Source organism: Esox lucius, chromosome 4 (assembly GCF_011004845.1).
Source record: "Esox lucius isolate fEsoLuc1 chromosome 4, fEsoLuc1.pri, whole genome shotgun sequence".
NCBI classification, from domain to species: domain Eukaryota; kingdom Metazoa; phylum Chordata; class Actinopteri; order Esociformes; family Esocidae; genus Esox; species Esox lucius.
Window position 1 is genome coordinate 5,771,257 of NC_047572.1, and position 16,054 is coordinate 5,787,310.

The 16,054-nt window shown below is 42.4% G+C and overlaps 1 protein-coding gene across 3 annotated transcripts in view; it reads left to right on the forward strand.

Annotated features, from left to right (window-relative positions):
- Window positions 1–7,868, forward strand: part of enox2 (ecto-NOX disulfide-thiol exchanger 2) — a 311,024-nt gene extending 303,156 nt beyond the window's left edge. For 2 of the 3 annotated variants that reach the window (XM_010896791.5, XM_010896792.5), the window contains 2 exons: window positions 2,850–2,935; window positions 7,006–7,866. In XM_010896791.5, coding sequence (XP_010895093.1) covers window positions 2,850–2,935; window positions 7,006–7,137 — 218 coding nt within the window. In that variant the 3' untranslated portion in view covers window positions 7,138–7,866. Of the gene's footprint in view, window positions 1–2,849; window positions 2,936–7,005 lie in introns of all 3 variants that reach the window. The other variant, XM_020044976.2, reaches the window with a different exon arrangement.
- The last annotated feature ends 8,186 nt before the right edge of the window (window positions 7,869–16,054 follow it).

Sequence of the window (16,054 nt, forward strand, 5' to 3'; positions counted from 1 at the left end):
TACTTAAACCTTACCATAACATTACACTAACCTCTCCAGTTCCACTATTCACAAAGCATTGCTGTAATATTATAGCTTTACTACATTTGTATGCATAGAGAGGTTTGACTCTGCTAGTGGGTACGTTCCCTAACATTACTTTAATAAAAGGATAATGTTATGTTAACTTAACAGCATTAATGTAGAGGGCAAGATTTCCCATGTCAACTCTGAGAGAGAAATCTTGCCATTATTGGTATGTTTGCAAATAAATATTGTTATCTTACCTTACTTGGCATGGATAGGGGAGAATATTTCCTTTTGTCCACTTGTGAGAGAGGCTTGCTTGTTGGTACACTTTTTGCTAATTAAACCTGTTATTTTTTGAAAAATATCATGAATTTCAGTCATCAAGGAGGTTTTTTCTTTAAATCTGTTTTTTTAATCCCATTTATTGCTACTCTTTATGGTAGTTCACACTTTTTAATTGGACGGTTGACTGAGGTCTTCAGCACCTCAACAGTTTTTAATCAGCACATTCTAGTACTTTTTCTGTTACAGTGAAGAGTACTCTCTGCACAAAAGTTTTGGTCCATATAAATTGGTTATGGAAGTGCTGTGGTTGAGATTCAACGTAAAGCAATTGGTTTGTTACAGATTAGGCTTTACTTTGGCTGAGTGGGACAACCACCATTTTCAGTCATAGAAAGTGGACTTCATTTTAAGCTAAGGGTTTTCTTTTTTGTTGGGGGGTGGATGGGTCGGATTATTTAACATAATGCCGTCTGGGGGTAGCTTTTTTTACCATAGGGGTAAAAAGACAGATGGCAAGATACACACACCATTTAGTTGCAATGACAGTTACCTGCCTGCACATTGGTGTCATGCTAGAATGCTTATGTATGTTGGCTTACGGGTGGTTAGGTAGCCAATGAGGCATAAGGTCCCTCCATCCTGACCAACTACAACTGGCTCAGTGGGATACAGACAGCTGCAGAGGATTCTGGGTGTTCTCCCCCTATTTCACATCTTGTTTGAAGGTGAATTCAATTGTGCACCACCGGTGAAAAGGGAGACATAGGCTCTAAAGTGAAATAATTTACTGACGACCGCAAGGGCTGCATCTTAAACTGAGTCGTCTCTTCTACCATCAGGGCACAATGAATATAGATGAAGTGAACACTTAAAAATAAGAGAAAACAGTTGACCTCATCTCTGATATGTTTCTTAAAAGGAAAAATTATTAAAAAGAGTCATGGGAAGGAAAGAAGATTGGTGCAATATAATAAGGCTCTTTTTATTGAACTGCAATGTTTCTCCATGTGTCACTGAATATCTTATAAAATCTATATCAGCTAGAAACATGGAGAACTCCTGGTGTTCCCTCCATCAATGTTTGGGAGTGTAAAAACTAGCTGTAGTTTTACACGCAATTGAACTAGATTTGCAAGACATATAGTTTTGTGGTAGTGGAACTAACCTTAAATTTAAGTAGTTATTTTATTAAATCATCACTTTTTCACCATGCAGACAACTAACTGGGTAAAATAATGTATAGATATCAACCTCAGACCAGCATAACTAGCTGTAATACATTTTCAGTTTCTCAAAGCCTATGTAAAATGTACAGTAGCTAAACTTAGTAGCCCCTATGCTTTACACTCAAGATTTCCTTTACTGCTTTAAATGCTGTGCTGATTCATTTGCTAGAATTTATTTAAACCTTAGGAGAACCAAAATGTACACTACAGCTTGCTGTTAAGTAATGATGTGCTCTGTATCATTGGCCCAAGCCCAGCTTGATTTTGTTTTCCATTTATACACTGTTTGGATTTTGATCAAAGATTTAACATTCTTCCAGTGGCTCACCTGATGTCTTCCAGTAGCTCACTGGAATTTGCTTCTCAGTGTACTTATAGGATATTATTATAAAGGGATTTAGGATAATTAGTAGTGGCTGATCATGAATGATCCAGTAGAAGATGTTATTTCTGGAATTGTGTGTTCTTGGGAATCCCCGTGGTGCTTTGATCACAGAAGCTTTAATGTAAAAAAGCACAGTCGAAGTCCTCATTAAACACGTCTCTTCAATAAATGGTTCAAACACAAGGCTCTTAAATGGAAATGCAAGAGCTTTGGTAGAAACAGAAACACTTGAACAGTTGAGACAGTTCACATCAGTCAGGAAAGATTACTTAACTACTGTCTTGAATATGAGGTTCCACTGGTCTTTCATGTCAGACAGATGATTGGATAAACACTTAAACTGGAGTAGCCTCCAAAGTGGCACAGTCGTTCTCTGTTCAGATATCTACATGCCTGCTGCAGCCGGGAGTCCCAAAGTACTGTATGATGCATGTTTGCACCAGACTGTCTGGGTTGGGGGAGGAATAGCCTGCAAGAGTTTCTAATTCTCATTATGCTCTAGTAAACGTCTTGTGGTTTCTTGGGCTGTCTCAGATCGTCAGTCTCCCTCTGGAGCACTGGCTCAGGCTAACCTCACTGTTAAGCCAAACAGCATGTTAATATACAAAACAGCTTGTTTTGGAGGACGCATGTCCTGATCTTCAATTGTACCGAGCTCATGGGAATTGATGTCAAAAGACAAGGTCACTATAGATTGGGTTCCACAAAATGTGGATGAAGAAAGTGTGTGATGCAGGTTTTTGTTGGTTGTCTTGTTTAAATATGCTGAATTGAGTTAGCTAGCTACAATTTTATATGTTCTGCTGTCTTACACATTGTCAGAAGGTTCTATTGGAATTGAAACTCATTTGCATTTGCCTAATGGTTGCAGAGTTACAGTTGAGGAATATATCTTAATATGATTGTCAGTTCAATTGCTCTTTGATTTATTTGTTTCTCCTCAGGGATAATCTCCACTTTCCTCCATGTTCACCCGTTTGGAGCCAGCATTGAGTATATCTGCTCCTACCTACAGCGACTGGACACTAAGGTACCACTGGCACACGCCCGTTTCATTTTATTCAATTGTTGTTCTGGCTACAGTTGGTGTCAGATCCTTCTCGGGCCTACTTTGTATTTTTGTCAAATTTCAATCGTTGTTATTTCTTGGGCATAAAATGGATGAGCAAATGTATGTCAGAGGGGTGGCATCAAAAACAAATCATGCCAATTAAAGCGGATTCAAGTGTTTTTTTTCCCCCTATGAAGCATGTCTCATCCGATCATCTGGCATCCAAAATGTTGAGGATGCAACCACCTCTGCCAGCTAGCAAAGGGATCCTAGCTAGCTGGCTGAACAGTTATTCGGATGAGCGCAGTGGATGTTTGCTGTTTGTGTAACATTGTCCTCGGTATAGACTGAGACTATGACTTGTGCCTGGGAGTTCTACTTGGTAGCCTGGTATGTTTGAGTTCTGTGCCTTTCTGAACCACTCCAAACAAGAAGTTCCTCACCAGAAAACAATTATTCTATCTACACAACATGGTGAGCAGCAGGTGACATCTTGGCACAACTTTTTTCAGCATACACACACCAAGTTTAGCCATAGAGACTTCCTGGCACCACACACAGCAAGTTGAGTAATAGATTCATAATGACGCTCACATACACACAGGGCTAACATGTGGGCCTTGATGTTTGCCATGACACTGTGCCATTTGACCCCCCCGGCACAGTCAGCCTCTGCCTAATACAATTTGAATCATCTCCCTTGTGACAGCAGGCCCCACCGCACAGGAAGACCTTTTCCTCATGCAGCCCAATACTTCTCGCCTAATCTGATTTCCCCCTTGTGTAGGCAGGGCCTTCTCATGATGCTGCGCCTCAGGTTATAGTTGGGTTTGAACTAAGGCCAAGTCCCTCTCCCTCCACTCCGCTGTAGCTACTGTAGACGGGAGTTTTTGAATATGTGCATGTGTCTCCCAGAGCTCTTGAGGAAGTGTCTTCAGTGGGATTTCCCTGGACACTGAGACCTGTTAGATCCGGATCCTTCCTGTCTTCTCCCTGACTGAGCAGAGCAGTTTCATAAATTCTGACGCTTCACTTAAAAAAACATCTGCACATGTCAGACTCCCCGAGGAGCCTCCCTGGGTACTCACTTCTCTTTTGCTCTTGTCTATCTCCCTTTGTTTCAACCTCTTATGACCACTACCACTCACTACCACCTCTGGCGGAGGAGGCTATCGGATGTAATTTACTGGAAACTCGCTCAGCCACTTCCATGATGAGGCTGTTGTACAAAGATTTATGAGACCCACACTGCTACACTATATGACCATAAGTATGTAGACACCCGACCATCTCACACTTATGAGCTTGTTTAGACATCCCATCCCAAAACCATGTGCATTAATAAGGAGGGTCCCCCCCTCTCCAAGGCTGAGTACACCTTGTTAAATAGCGTAGTGGTTAGAGAAGCGGACTTGTGGACTATAGGTCCTGAGTTCGTATCTCCTCCCAGGTGAAGCAAAGTACGCATTATGAATTATTCCATATAGACGAAAACTTCGCTGGCTAAAACCATCAGTATCTACATTATGGTAAGCCTGAAAGAAAACAATTTTACGGTTATTTTGCAACTGTTTCTGGTGCATTTTCTAAGTACGCATTCATGCATTTGTTTTGGGTCAGGATAGACAAACACATTTGCTGGCTTAACATACAGTAGTTACATTATAGTTAGCCTTAACTGAAACTGTATACAGTTATATTGTGACTGTTTCTGCCATGGAATAGTTCATCTTCAGTATAGCGCACAATTGCTCAATTCAATTATTATTCGTAGTGGTTAAAGACAGTGCCTCTCAAGACCTAAGTTTGAATATATTGAGACCAGCAACATTTATTTATTATTTCTGGTAGATTCCACGATTCTCTTGTCTTTTCACTTGATGAAAAAGTTAGTTATCGTTGCCTGTTATTTTATCAATGTCATTCACGAATGAAAGAAAGAAATAAATACGTTCTTATGACATGAAATGAAATAGCTTTGGCAGACTCGCTAGCAATTGCTAAATTCTTATGCCTATTTCAGTAAGTTAGTAGATACCGGTAAAGCTTATTACTGGCTAATATGCTGTTAAAACGCCCAGTGGCAAACGCCATACATAGACGCTATTTGTGGTGGACTTAGTAAGAAACATTCGTCAGTTTAACTCTATCAGTGTCATTCACGAATGGCCAATTAACTATTAAAACAAAAGAGGAGTTGTTCAGGATAGAGACAAGAGGCTATACTGACAACCAGCAAGTGTACTGCTCCATGGTGTAGTGGTTAACCACACAGTCTTTCACGTGCCCCACCCTGGTTCGATTCTCAAGAAGGCAACATTTTCTATTGCGGCCCGACTGAACTTGGCTTGCCTTGTTTCTTGTTACTCTGTATATTGCATATATTGCCTAATGTTTTTGGTGATAGTACATGCCCTAATCTGATGGTCTTTTCACCAGTCATCTTCGTTTGTCTTGCGATCTCCCTTTAAAAACATTAAAAACAAATCTGTTATTTTAGGCCACTAGAAGTCACCTGAAAAGTAAAAAAAAATATTTTGCGGATTAGATGTAGTTTGAGGTTATTAAGCTTTAATGGAATATTTTGACATGCTTGGGTGTAAAAGAAAACTGGGATCCACTTACTCATTCCCGCGATGTCTGGACCCGTGTGGTCCTGTATGCAAGGTTGCCAGATTTCATTGACCGTAAACTGTATTCTGCCGCAGGGTCCAGAAAAAAGATCGACCTGCCCAAGCCCATTAAAAATAGCCCAATTGAGAAGGAAACACACTCCACCTGGCAACACTAAATGTGGAACATTTTCCTTCTGCCGCCATTTTAGCTGCAGTGTTTCGCTGGTGTTTAATATATGAGCGCAGAATCATGTTTTACCATGCCAACACACAGAGGCGGTGCAAGGTTTTGGGAAGGCTGTTGCCTTTGAGCTTTGAATGCAGGAAAAACCCTGTGAATAGATATATAGAATTCCACCCGCAAAAGTGGCTAGTAATTTGTAGTTGAGTAAGACTAGTCATAGCCAGAGGAGGTGTAGAAAAAAAGGTTTTTGTGAGAGTTACATGGCCCATTTTTCCCAACCTATGATCAATGGGTGTGGCTGAAACACCTGAATTCAATAATTAGTTGAGGTGTCCTCATATAGTGTAAGCTAGCATTACAACAAACCAGGAGGCCCTCAGACATGAAAACTCTAACTGCCACCTTTACTGAGACTCCCTCCGACATAACCACTCTCCCTGCCACCTCTACGAGGAGTCCTCTATATATTGTATGACCACTCTCATCTCCAGTTCATTAAAACCTCTCAGTGCTCATCAACACACTGACTCATTCTCACACAGATGGAGAATAGAACATGAAGGCTTTTTTATCTGCTTTTGCCTTTTTCGTTCAGTGGCCTGAGGGTGTTTTTGCTTCCACGCTGTGTCTCAATAAGAGCGCACAACAAGCCCACAGAGTTTTGTAAACAGTCTTGGCTGGATCCAGCACTAACAACAACTACTCTCTACTTATCTGCTGTGGCCACCGCGCACTCCGACATTGTCAACGATGACACGCCATTGACATCCCCACGTTAGTGCTTAATGTATACTGACAGCTTTACCAATCTGGTTCTTGCAAATGTGATTTTCTTTCTCAGCATAAAATTACACAATGATTCCTGCTGTTATTGCTTTGTTTAATCTGACCTTTTCAAAGTGATGCTGTATGCTAATGTCATTTCCATGTTGCCACTACTGCCAGAACTTTGCTGAACAGCAGAAAATGACAATTTGAAGTATAGTCATGGTTTAGAATGGTTTAAAGTTAGTTTTAGTTTAATTTCCAATTAAAAATGTCAGACTTATTTGCCCTTATGTCAAATTTGGCATATGAAACTAGTTCAAATTAAGATGCGACATCTGTATTGAAGTTAATGTTGGGCGGTAGGTTTTTTGTATAAAATATGTGTATAAAGTTTGTTTCCTGTTTTTATTTGTGAGTGTGTGGGGAAGGGTACAGTATTCATCAAATCGGTGTATTTATATATGTTTGTGTGTATTTTTCAGATAAACACTGGAGAGGTGGAGGCTCTGCTGGCTCGACTGCCTTGTACCTTCAGGCAGGAGCTGACTGGCGTGGGTGCCAGCTTGGAAAAACGTTGGAAGTTCTGCGGCTTTGAGGCCATTAAGACTATATAGAGTCTTACAGAGACGCAGACAACATTACGGGGACACAGCTGAAACTGCATAGAGCCCAGGCTGAATTATGAGGACACTGTATTATGGGGACTGGCACTAGTCTCTGTGATGTTGCTCACCGGTCCTATCTATGGTTAACTGACCTTGATTTAGTCAGTTGTTAAGTGCTAGTTATATTGCAAACAGTTTGTCCCTGGCACAAATCAGGTTGTGAAACACTGGCATAAAGCTTCGCTGTTTATAAGGACATATATTTCATAAAGCTCTAGCTGCAGAGCAGTGGAGACACTGAAACCTCTCTCTATGGGTGACAGAAAGGGTGAATGGTCCACATCGAGACAGAGACCTCCCAGCACCTTTACACTTCTCTGCTCTGTGCCCGACTCTGCAAAACCCCACGGGATAGTACACAGCTCAGGGGATTGGCTGTTTGTACATTACATGGGCATGTTGGGCCACTCTCAGAACCTCTAATTGGCTAACTCCGCTGTCACTCAGCCAGGATTTCCTATCCAAGGAGCTTATCAGGGTCTGCTGAACACTTTCAACCTCAACCCTTCTGTCCTCTGTCACATCTCTTTTATCGTTCTTTGTACAATTCTATAAATAATTTAAAAAATTGATATATTTCTTCATTTTCTGTAAAGGCTGTTAACAGTTGCATAGATGTATTTGTTTTACTACTCTGTAAATGCTTGGATGATATTTTTAAGTACATAAAAATAAAAGCATTCTGAAGAATTGAGTTGTATTGAGTTCTTCTCCTGGCATTTAATGTTGCCTGCTTGTATATGCAATGTTTGTAGATGAAGTATGTAGCGTGAGCAAACTGCTAATCCAGTCAAGGATGAGTAGCCTTCATCCAGCCAGCCCCCTGAATAAAACCTCAGAGAGGTTGTACGTACCCACTTGCACCACACAATCTTCCTTTCTAACACACACAGCAAAAAAGGAACCGCTCCTTTCCATTAAGCATGTGCCCAGCCATGCATTTTACGTTTGTGACTGCAGGCCACTTTTTGCGATGCTGTGTCGGTTCCCTTTCAGCTCTGCCCAAGGCCTGTCATTAAACCTTACTTAAGGCAATTTTTTACTGTCAAAACCACATTATTACCTAGCCCTATGTGCCCAGGCGAAGGCAAAGCAAGTGCAAAGCCTCGTCATCCCCAAAAACGCTCTCAGGATCATCTTAATGAAGCATAAATATCTAATTATAGAGGAAGGTGTGTGTGGTTGTTTGTGCATGCGCAGGTGTGTGTACCTGCCTGCATGTGTGACATTAGGCCTATGTGTATGCGAACAGGCATACGCGTGCATTCGTCCCTGAAGCCTGCCAGAGCCTCACTAATTTGCCTCCGTTGGGCAATTTGCTGGCACTCTTTTTCCCCTTATTCTCTGAGAGAACCCAAAGGTTTATTACACGTGATTCGCTTTCATCAGCCTTTGCCATCTCCTAAGGCCTTGTGTCTGAAACATTAAGACCGTACGCTCAGAACACCGGCCGTCCTATCTGAATTAGTAATGAGGTTGTGTGGGGTTCCTCCCCACCGTATGGCTCCCTTCCATGCATGTATATGGATTTGTGTTGGCATGTATTATTAACACTGGGAAGAGAGCAATGAAGTGAACATGCATGTGTGTGGCATAGTTCAGTGGTAATGTGGGTACTTTATTATAAATTGGTCTTTATAGTCCTCTCCCAAGGTCTTTTAGAACAAGAACGAGTACAATGGTACTGTGCATGTATTAGTAATGAAATTGGGTTTGCAAACTCAATTGCTTAAGCACACACTATTTCTGTGCTTGGATCGTTCATTTTGGCATGCACACACATTGTCAGATTCTTTCGTAGACTGTGGCTATTTTTTCCTTTTTTTCCTTCAGCCTGCATCATGGTTGTGCTACTTCACTGTGAACCAGGTTCCTGTGCTGTGGCATACCCACTGTGCCCGGGAGTCAGCATCATCCAGGTTGGTCGGAAGGATGGTCAGCTAGACATGCCTATACATGTTGCGCTCTAATGACTCCTTGTGGCGGTTCGAGAGCCTGCAAGTTTAATGTGGTCGTTACGAGGGGAGTAATTAGGAAGATAATTCCTGGTTGAGTGAGCAGAGTGATGAGAATCAGAATGGCGTGGCAGGATGCGCTACAGAGAACATGCCATAATCTTCGACTCGGCGGAGCCCACTGGGACTCGGGTTCATAATCAGGAATTGGATACAACATAATTGTAAGAAATGGGGTCTAGAACACAGTATACAAAACCCATAGGAGGCACAGATAACCAGAGCATCAATTTCATTCTCTTAGATTCTTTCTACTTTTCAGGAACTGAAGTTGCAGGCTCAGATCACTTTAAACAGAGAGATGCAGATCTGTGCATTGATCTGTGCATCACTGAGCATTCTCCTTCCCCTTTCAAAGACTCAATCTCTGTCATACCAGGCCAGCCACATTTGACAAATGACAGTGCCCTTCACAGAGGCTTCAGTCTTCTCCTCTACAACTGGCTGCGATCATACTGCCAGTTTTTATACTCTGAAGATGCTGGGTTCTTTCTGAGCCCAATTTCCCCATAGACCTTATGTCTCTGTAGGTTCACTGACAGAAGGCATTCAAAATTCATAATAATCTGTTCATAAGATTATAATTTTTTTGCATGTACAATTTTTGGCGTGTCACGCAGAGGAGGTAAACACAACCTAATTAAATCTGCACGCGGGTCCCCGGTGGGATTCTTTTCCATTTGCTGTGTCTTCTCATCACCATACCGGGGAGAGTTCCTAATTAATTCAATCCGAGGTGGATTCAAGATTCAAGTAAAAACTGTTCAAGGATGTGATTCACTGAGCCAGCGAAAGTCAATGCATACCTTTTTCCCATTTTTGGAGGAAGAATCTACAGAATGTCCTTGAGCACATGCCCTCGTTCTGATCAAATTGTTTTAAATCGGGAATCATGAGTTGAAACCGTAACAAAGTGTCCCTTCTGCCTCTGTTTCTGTAAAAAGCTGAAAAGCGCCACCCCACAGAAATGTACACCATCCAGAATATCAGCATAATTTCAACCATATTTCGCTGTAGCATTTTCTTTTTTCCTTTTTACATTTGCTGTGTTTACAAACATGAATTCTGATATAGCACAGGACAAGTTATATTTCTCAAAAATCACTGAATAAATACTGTACAATTCATTTGTAAAAGTAAAAAGAAAATGTATATAGCGTCTCCTGATAAACTGTTAAAAAAGCAAATGCAGGAGCCTGTATGTGAGGTGCTACAGTATGTGGGATGGCCCCTGAGGCAAGCTATGAATACCCCTGTGTGTCATGTAGAGTTTACATCCATTTTGAGAGATTCAGATCACGTTTGTAATTGGATGCAAGACAACAAGGTTCTTTCGGGTGATGCTTGAGATGTACTAATTATTGCAGTCGCCACCACTTCCTGAAGCCATCCACTTCCAGTTCATTATAAACACCCTAGAGAATGTAGGTAAAAAGATACTGTTTGTGTGTGTGTGTGTGTGTGTGTCCGTGCACATTTTTGTGTATGTTTGCATATCTGTGCTTGGAATTTGGGGGGGTCAAATATGTGCACTTCAGAAATGTAGGACAACTTTATGAGCAGCCATTACTCTATCCTTCCCTCTCACCCCGAAAAATACCCCATGTATGGGAAACAACTTAGAGATGTACAAGGCAGCTGCCAGCTGACACAGTTAAGTGCTATGCAATATAAAATTCAGATAACCTACAGGAATAACCCTCACAAGCCCTACTCAATGAGGTGGTGAGTCAATAGCTCCCCCTATGGGCCAGAAGGGCCACTATGTAATGGTTTGAATAGATTCTGGAGCTAATGTGATGGTGGTGATTGGCTGTGGTACTTGGTATATGGCCACATCATTAAGGAGCAGCTCACGCAAACTCATGTCTCAATAAACCCTGCACTGAGCTCTTCAATTTATGTATGCCCAGAAAGGGGCTTTAAAATCAGTGTTCCCCAAGAGCCAGTGCAAGAGCAGAGATGTAGCACAGCCAGCACCGCTTCGGAAACTCTTGCCTGCGGGCACTTGGAATAGCATCTAAGAAATTGCAGACTATTGCATATTAAAAGCTTGAACTAAAGAGATTTCTCTTTCTTTCAGGATACAGTGATTTGTACAAATATCTCATTGAATTATTTCTATTCAGTTAAATTGGTTAATAAATAACACCTACAGACCTTGAATGACTGGCAGGTTTCTGGCCAATGTCCTTTCTTAGCCTGCACAGAATAGTGTTGTCTTACATGCATGGGTCAGGGGTGCGGCTCAATAGTGTAAAGTTATGTCTCCTTTCCAGTAGTCCAGTTCCTTTACAACAGTGCAGAGGAACAAAAGGGAAAAAAAGAGGAAATCACTTTAGACTTCAGCGATGGAATGTCATATCTCAGAATCATTGAGTTTTATTGCCAAGTAAGTTTCATAACAAACAGAGAATTTGTTATGGTCACTGGGGCAACAATTTATACAAAAGGAATAAGGAAAATAAAAATCAATAAGAAGAGTGGACTGAGCATAAAAACAGTAGACTGTGCATTATTGCGTGGTCTCCGGGTAGGCTAATGCTAACCCCCCATCGGCCTTCACTAGCTAGACTTTTCCTCGCTAACATACAGTCTCTGGCAAACAAACAAAATGTCTTCTGCCCTATCAGAGGAGACAATACACTGGACGAGGTTTACAAAAACATTCCAGCAGCCTACAAAGCCATTCCCCTCCTGGCTCAGTCTGACCACCTCTCATTGTTCCTACTCCCCAAGTATTTACCCCTCATTTAACGGGTGAAACCATCATTGAGGTCAGTCAAAGTGTGGCCAGAGGTAGCAGACTCACTACTACAACACTAGTTTCAGCACACAGACTGGAGATTTCTTGCCACTCAAACTACCCTTGACTCCCATATGGACATACAAAACAAAAGGTTCTTACGTTCTGAATTACATCAACACCTGCACCAATGACGTCACCACACATAAACTAATAAAGACCTTCCCCAACCAGAAGCCTTGGATGAACAGAGAGGTCTGACAACTATTAAAGGCACGCAACGCTGCGTTCAGATCCGGCGATGCAGTGGCCTACAGCTCATCCAGGGCCAACCTGAAAAGGGGCATCAAGTTGGCTAAAAATGCACTTCAACAACAACTGTGATCCTCGCTGTGAGGTAGGGCATCCAAGCCATCACATACTACTGGCCAAATTACCCCACCCCCACAGCCAGCGACGTCTCCATCACTGACCGGTAAAAACAGGTTCTACACTCGGTTCAATAGGAACAACAAAGAGCAAGACAATAAAGCTGAACTCCCCCCAGATGCCACCCCCACAGACTATCCACTGCAGATGTGTCATATGCACTGAGCAGGGGAATGCACGCAAGGCCGCTGGTCCTTATGGCGTCCCCGGGCGTGTGCTCAGAGCATGTGTTAGGGAGCTGACATTTTCAACATGTCACTGGCCCAGGCGGTGGTTCCCACATGCGTCAAGACCACAGACATTGTGCCAGTGCTGAAGCAGTCGACTGCGTCTAGCCTGAATGACCTTCAATGTGTTGCACTCACCCCCACAATCATGAAGTGCTTCGAAAGACTGGTCCTGACCCACCTCAAGTCCTGTCCCCCCAACCCTGGATCCCTACCAGTTTGCCTACCGGTCAAACAGGTCTACAGAGGTCGCCATCTCGACAGCTTTACGCATATTTGCCATTACCCACCTGGACAAAACCAACACCTATGTGAGAATGCTGTTCATAGACTTGAGCTCAGCGTTCAACACGGGCATCCCCTCTAGGCTGATCAAAAATCTGCATGACCTAGGGATCAGCCCTTCTCTCTGTAACTGGACTTTGGAATTCCTAACAAACAGATCCCAGTCTGTCAGGTTAGACAACTTCACCTCAACCCTGATCCTGAACACTGGTGTTCCACAAGGCAGCATGCTGAGCCCCCCCCCCCCCCCGGAACTCCCTCTTCACCCATGACTAGGTTCCTGTACATAGTTCCAACACCAATGTCAAGTTTGCAGACGACACCACAGTGGTAGGCCTGATCAGTGACAATGACGAGTCAGCCTACAGGGAGGAGGTCAAGTACCCTGGTGCACTGATAACAACTTGGCCCTCAATGCAAAGAAAACCAAGGAGCTCATTGTGGATTACAGGAAATCTAAAGGCCGCAGTCACGCCCCAGTTCTCATTGATGGCACTGAGTTGGAGCCTGTGTCCAGCTTCAAATTCCTGGGTGTCCACATCTCCAAGGACCTCTCCTGGACCCTCAACACCTCAGCCCTGGTCAAAAAGGCAACCCAGCGCCTGTTCTTTTTGAGGAGGCTGAAGAAGGCCCGCCTGTCTTCCAAGATCCTTGCACCACACTATGGTTTGGTGGTTGCTCCATAGCCGACCGGAAGGCCCTGCAACGGGTGGTGAAAGCTGCCCAACACATCGCGGGTACCCAGCTCCAAGCCACTGTAGAACTCCAGCGCAAGTGGTGTCTGCGTAGGGTGCGCAGCATCACTAGGGACCCTTCATACCCATGCCACAAACAGTTTGCTCACCTCCCATCAGGCAGGGGGTACAGGTCACTCTGTTCATGCACCAGGAGGCTCAGGAACAGTTTCTTTCAATCTGCTGTAACCCTGCTGAACTCTGTGACTTTCCATTACTAACTATGCAAACCCATTGTACTACTGGACTCTGTCACTGCCTTACAAGTCTGTAAGATTTTTCAGTTTACGTGTCATTGCTGCTATTCCTGTATTTCATTTGCACATGCCGACTTGCACCTTAAACTTGCCCTCATTGTGTTTTCAATTGTTACATACATGTCTACCTCAGGAACCTCACTGCTGCTATCCCTGCATTTCAGTGCACATGCTACTTTACTCCTTCAGTTTGCCTCGATAGCAAATTCAGAATGCCATTGAGAATTTTATCTCACTTGTACATACATTGTATTTAATATTCCACTGCACATTTAGAACTGCCATATGTAATGCATTTGCATTAATAGCACACCTATACGTTCCACAAATATACTTAACGTACATATACTTAATACTAAAATGTTTCTGCTCTCCTCTATTTAAACTTCTGGTTAGACGCAAACTGCATTTAATTGTACTGTACTTGTACTGTTCAGTGACAATAAATTTGAATCTAATCAAAAAATGTATAGATCACTCAAAAATAACTAAAAGGTGTATGTAAGGTGCAAGATTTTATCTATTTGAGGGTTGTGTGTGTTTGTGGGGAGGGTAATAGATTTGTCCAGTTTTGGGTTGTGTGTGCATTTGGGGAGTGGGTTATAGTCAATTTGGTTCTGGGGCCTACTGCTGTTCATGAAGCCTACTGCTGTTCATGAAGCCTACTGCTGTTCATGAAGCCTATTGTTGTAGGAAACTGTTATTGTGGCGAGAGGTTTTGGTCCTGATGTCTTTAGGGAGTTGAGCTCCATGTATTACTGACTGCACCAGGACACCAGAGGGTCAATCTCCCACCTGTAGGCTGTTGTAGAAATTGAGCTGATGAATTGATTAATTATACCATTGTATAGGAGGGTGAAATATCACTAGTAAAGTACTGAGTCCAAGTATTCACACAGTAGGAAAATGCAAGATGTGTTAATACAGAGCTGAACTATTCAAAGGAGCAAGACTAGGCTGAATGACCATAGGCTTGTGTTGCTCAAAGGTCAGTTATTTTGTGAGACATTGTCCCACCTTCTTGCCCATATAAAAGGTGTTTCTGAACTGTACAGCAGACAGACTGTCACTGATCTTGTGTATTTCTGTCTCTATTTGCAAATATCAATAAACTGTATTTGTCTTAAAGAGTATTTTGATCTCTACCTTACCTGCTTTAAAGTATTCTGACTTTAGATATCTATCACAAGGTGGACTTGTGTCCATCAGAAATAAGTCAGATGAGGGCGGTGTCATCTGCAAACATCAGAACCTTGACCGAGTGGTGACTGGAGGTGCAGCTGTTGATGTATAGGGAGAAGTAGTGATGGCCATTCGATGCTTCATTACCATTCTTCTAGAAGCAAGATGTAATGCTAGCAGTGCTAACTCAGATTACATTTTTTACAGACTAGATTAACTATATTGCCTAAAACATTTCAATGATGGCTTTTATTGTAATAAAGAAAATCTGAGTGCTGCCAGCATAACATCCTACTTCTAAAATAACACCCATGAAGCCTTGTTTGGCTATCACTAGGGAGAAGAGTAGGCGCTCAGGACACAGCCCTGAGGGGAACCGGTGCTGATAGTCAGGGGGTCAGACAGGTGGTTCCCCATCCTCACATACTGCCTCCTGTTGGACAGAAAGGCTGTGGATCCACCTGCATGTGGACTCGGGCACTCCCAGTTGGGAGAACTTGTCTTGGAGCAAAGCAGAATTTATAAAAATGTGCTCATGCATCAGCAATCACGTGTACTAACCATTTATTTACACGTACTAATCATGGCTTAATATCACCAAGCACTCAGGGGACGTAGTCAAAGGCACTTACCTCTAGTGGGGAGCCAATTTTTTAATTGTTTATAAGAACTTGGCATGACATCTGGTGTGAAATTACAGGCAATGTGCTTTAAAACTGGAAACATTTCTCTCATTTTTGGACATTGCCTACCTGGAACTATCAGTGTCCTGTAGTTGTGGGGTTAAATAGCCCACTTTTATAGTGAACACAAAATCTGCTGTAATATGTTAATTAAATGGTATCCTGTGCAATCAGTGCTTGTTTGGTATTCTGTATTTGGTATTTATTCTGCTGTCCTATCTGATGTTGCTTGTCTGTGTCACCATACATTTAAATTTTTTTCAATAACAGTCTTTCTTTACTGTTTTGCTCAAGGAACAATTTTTCTC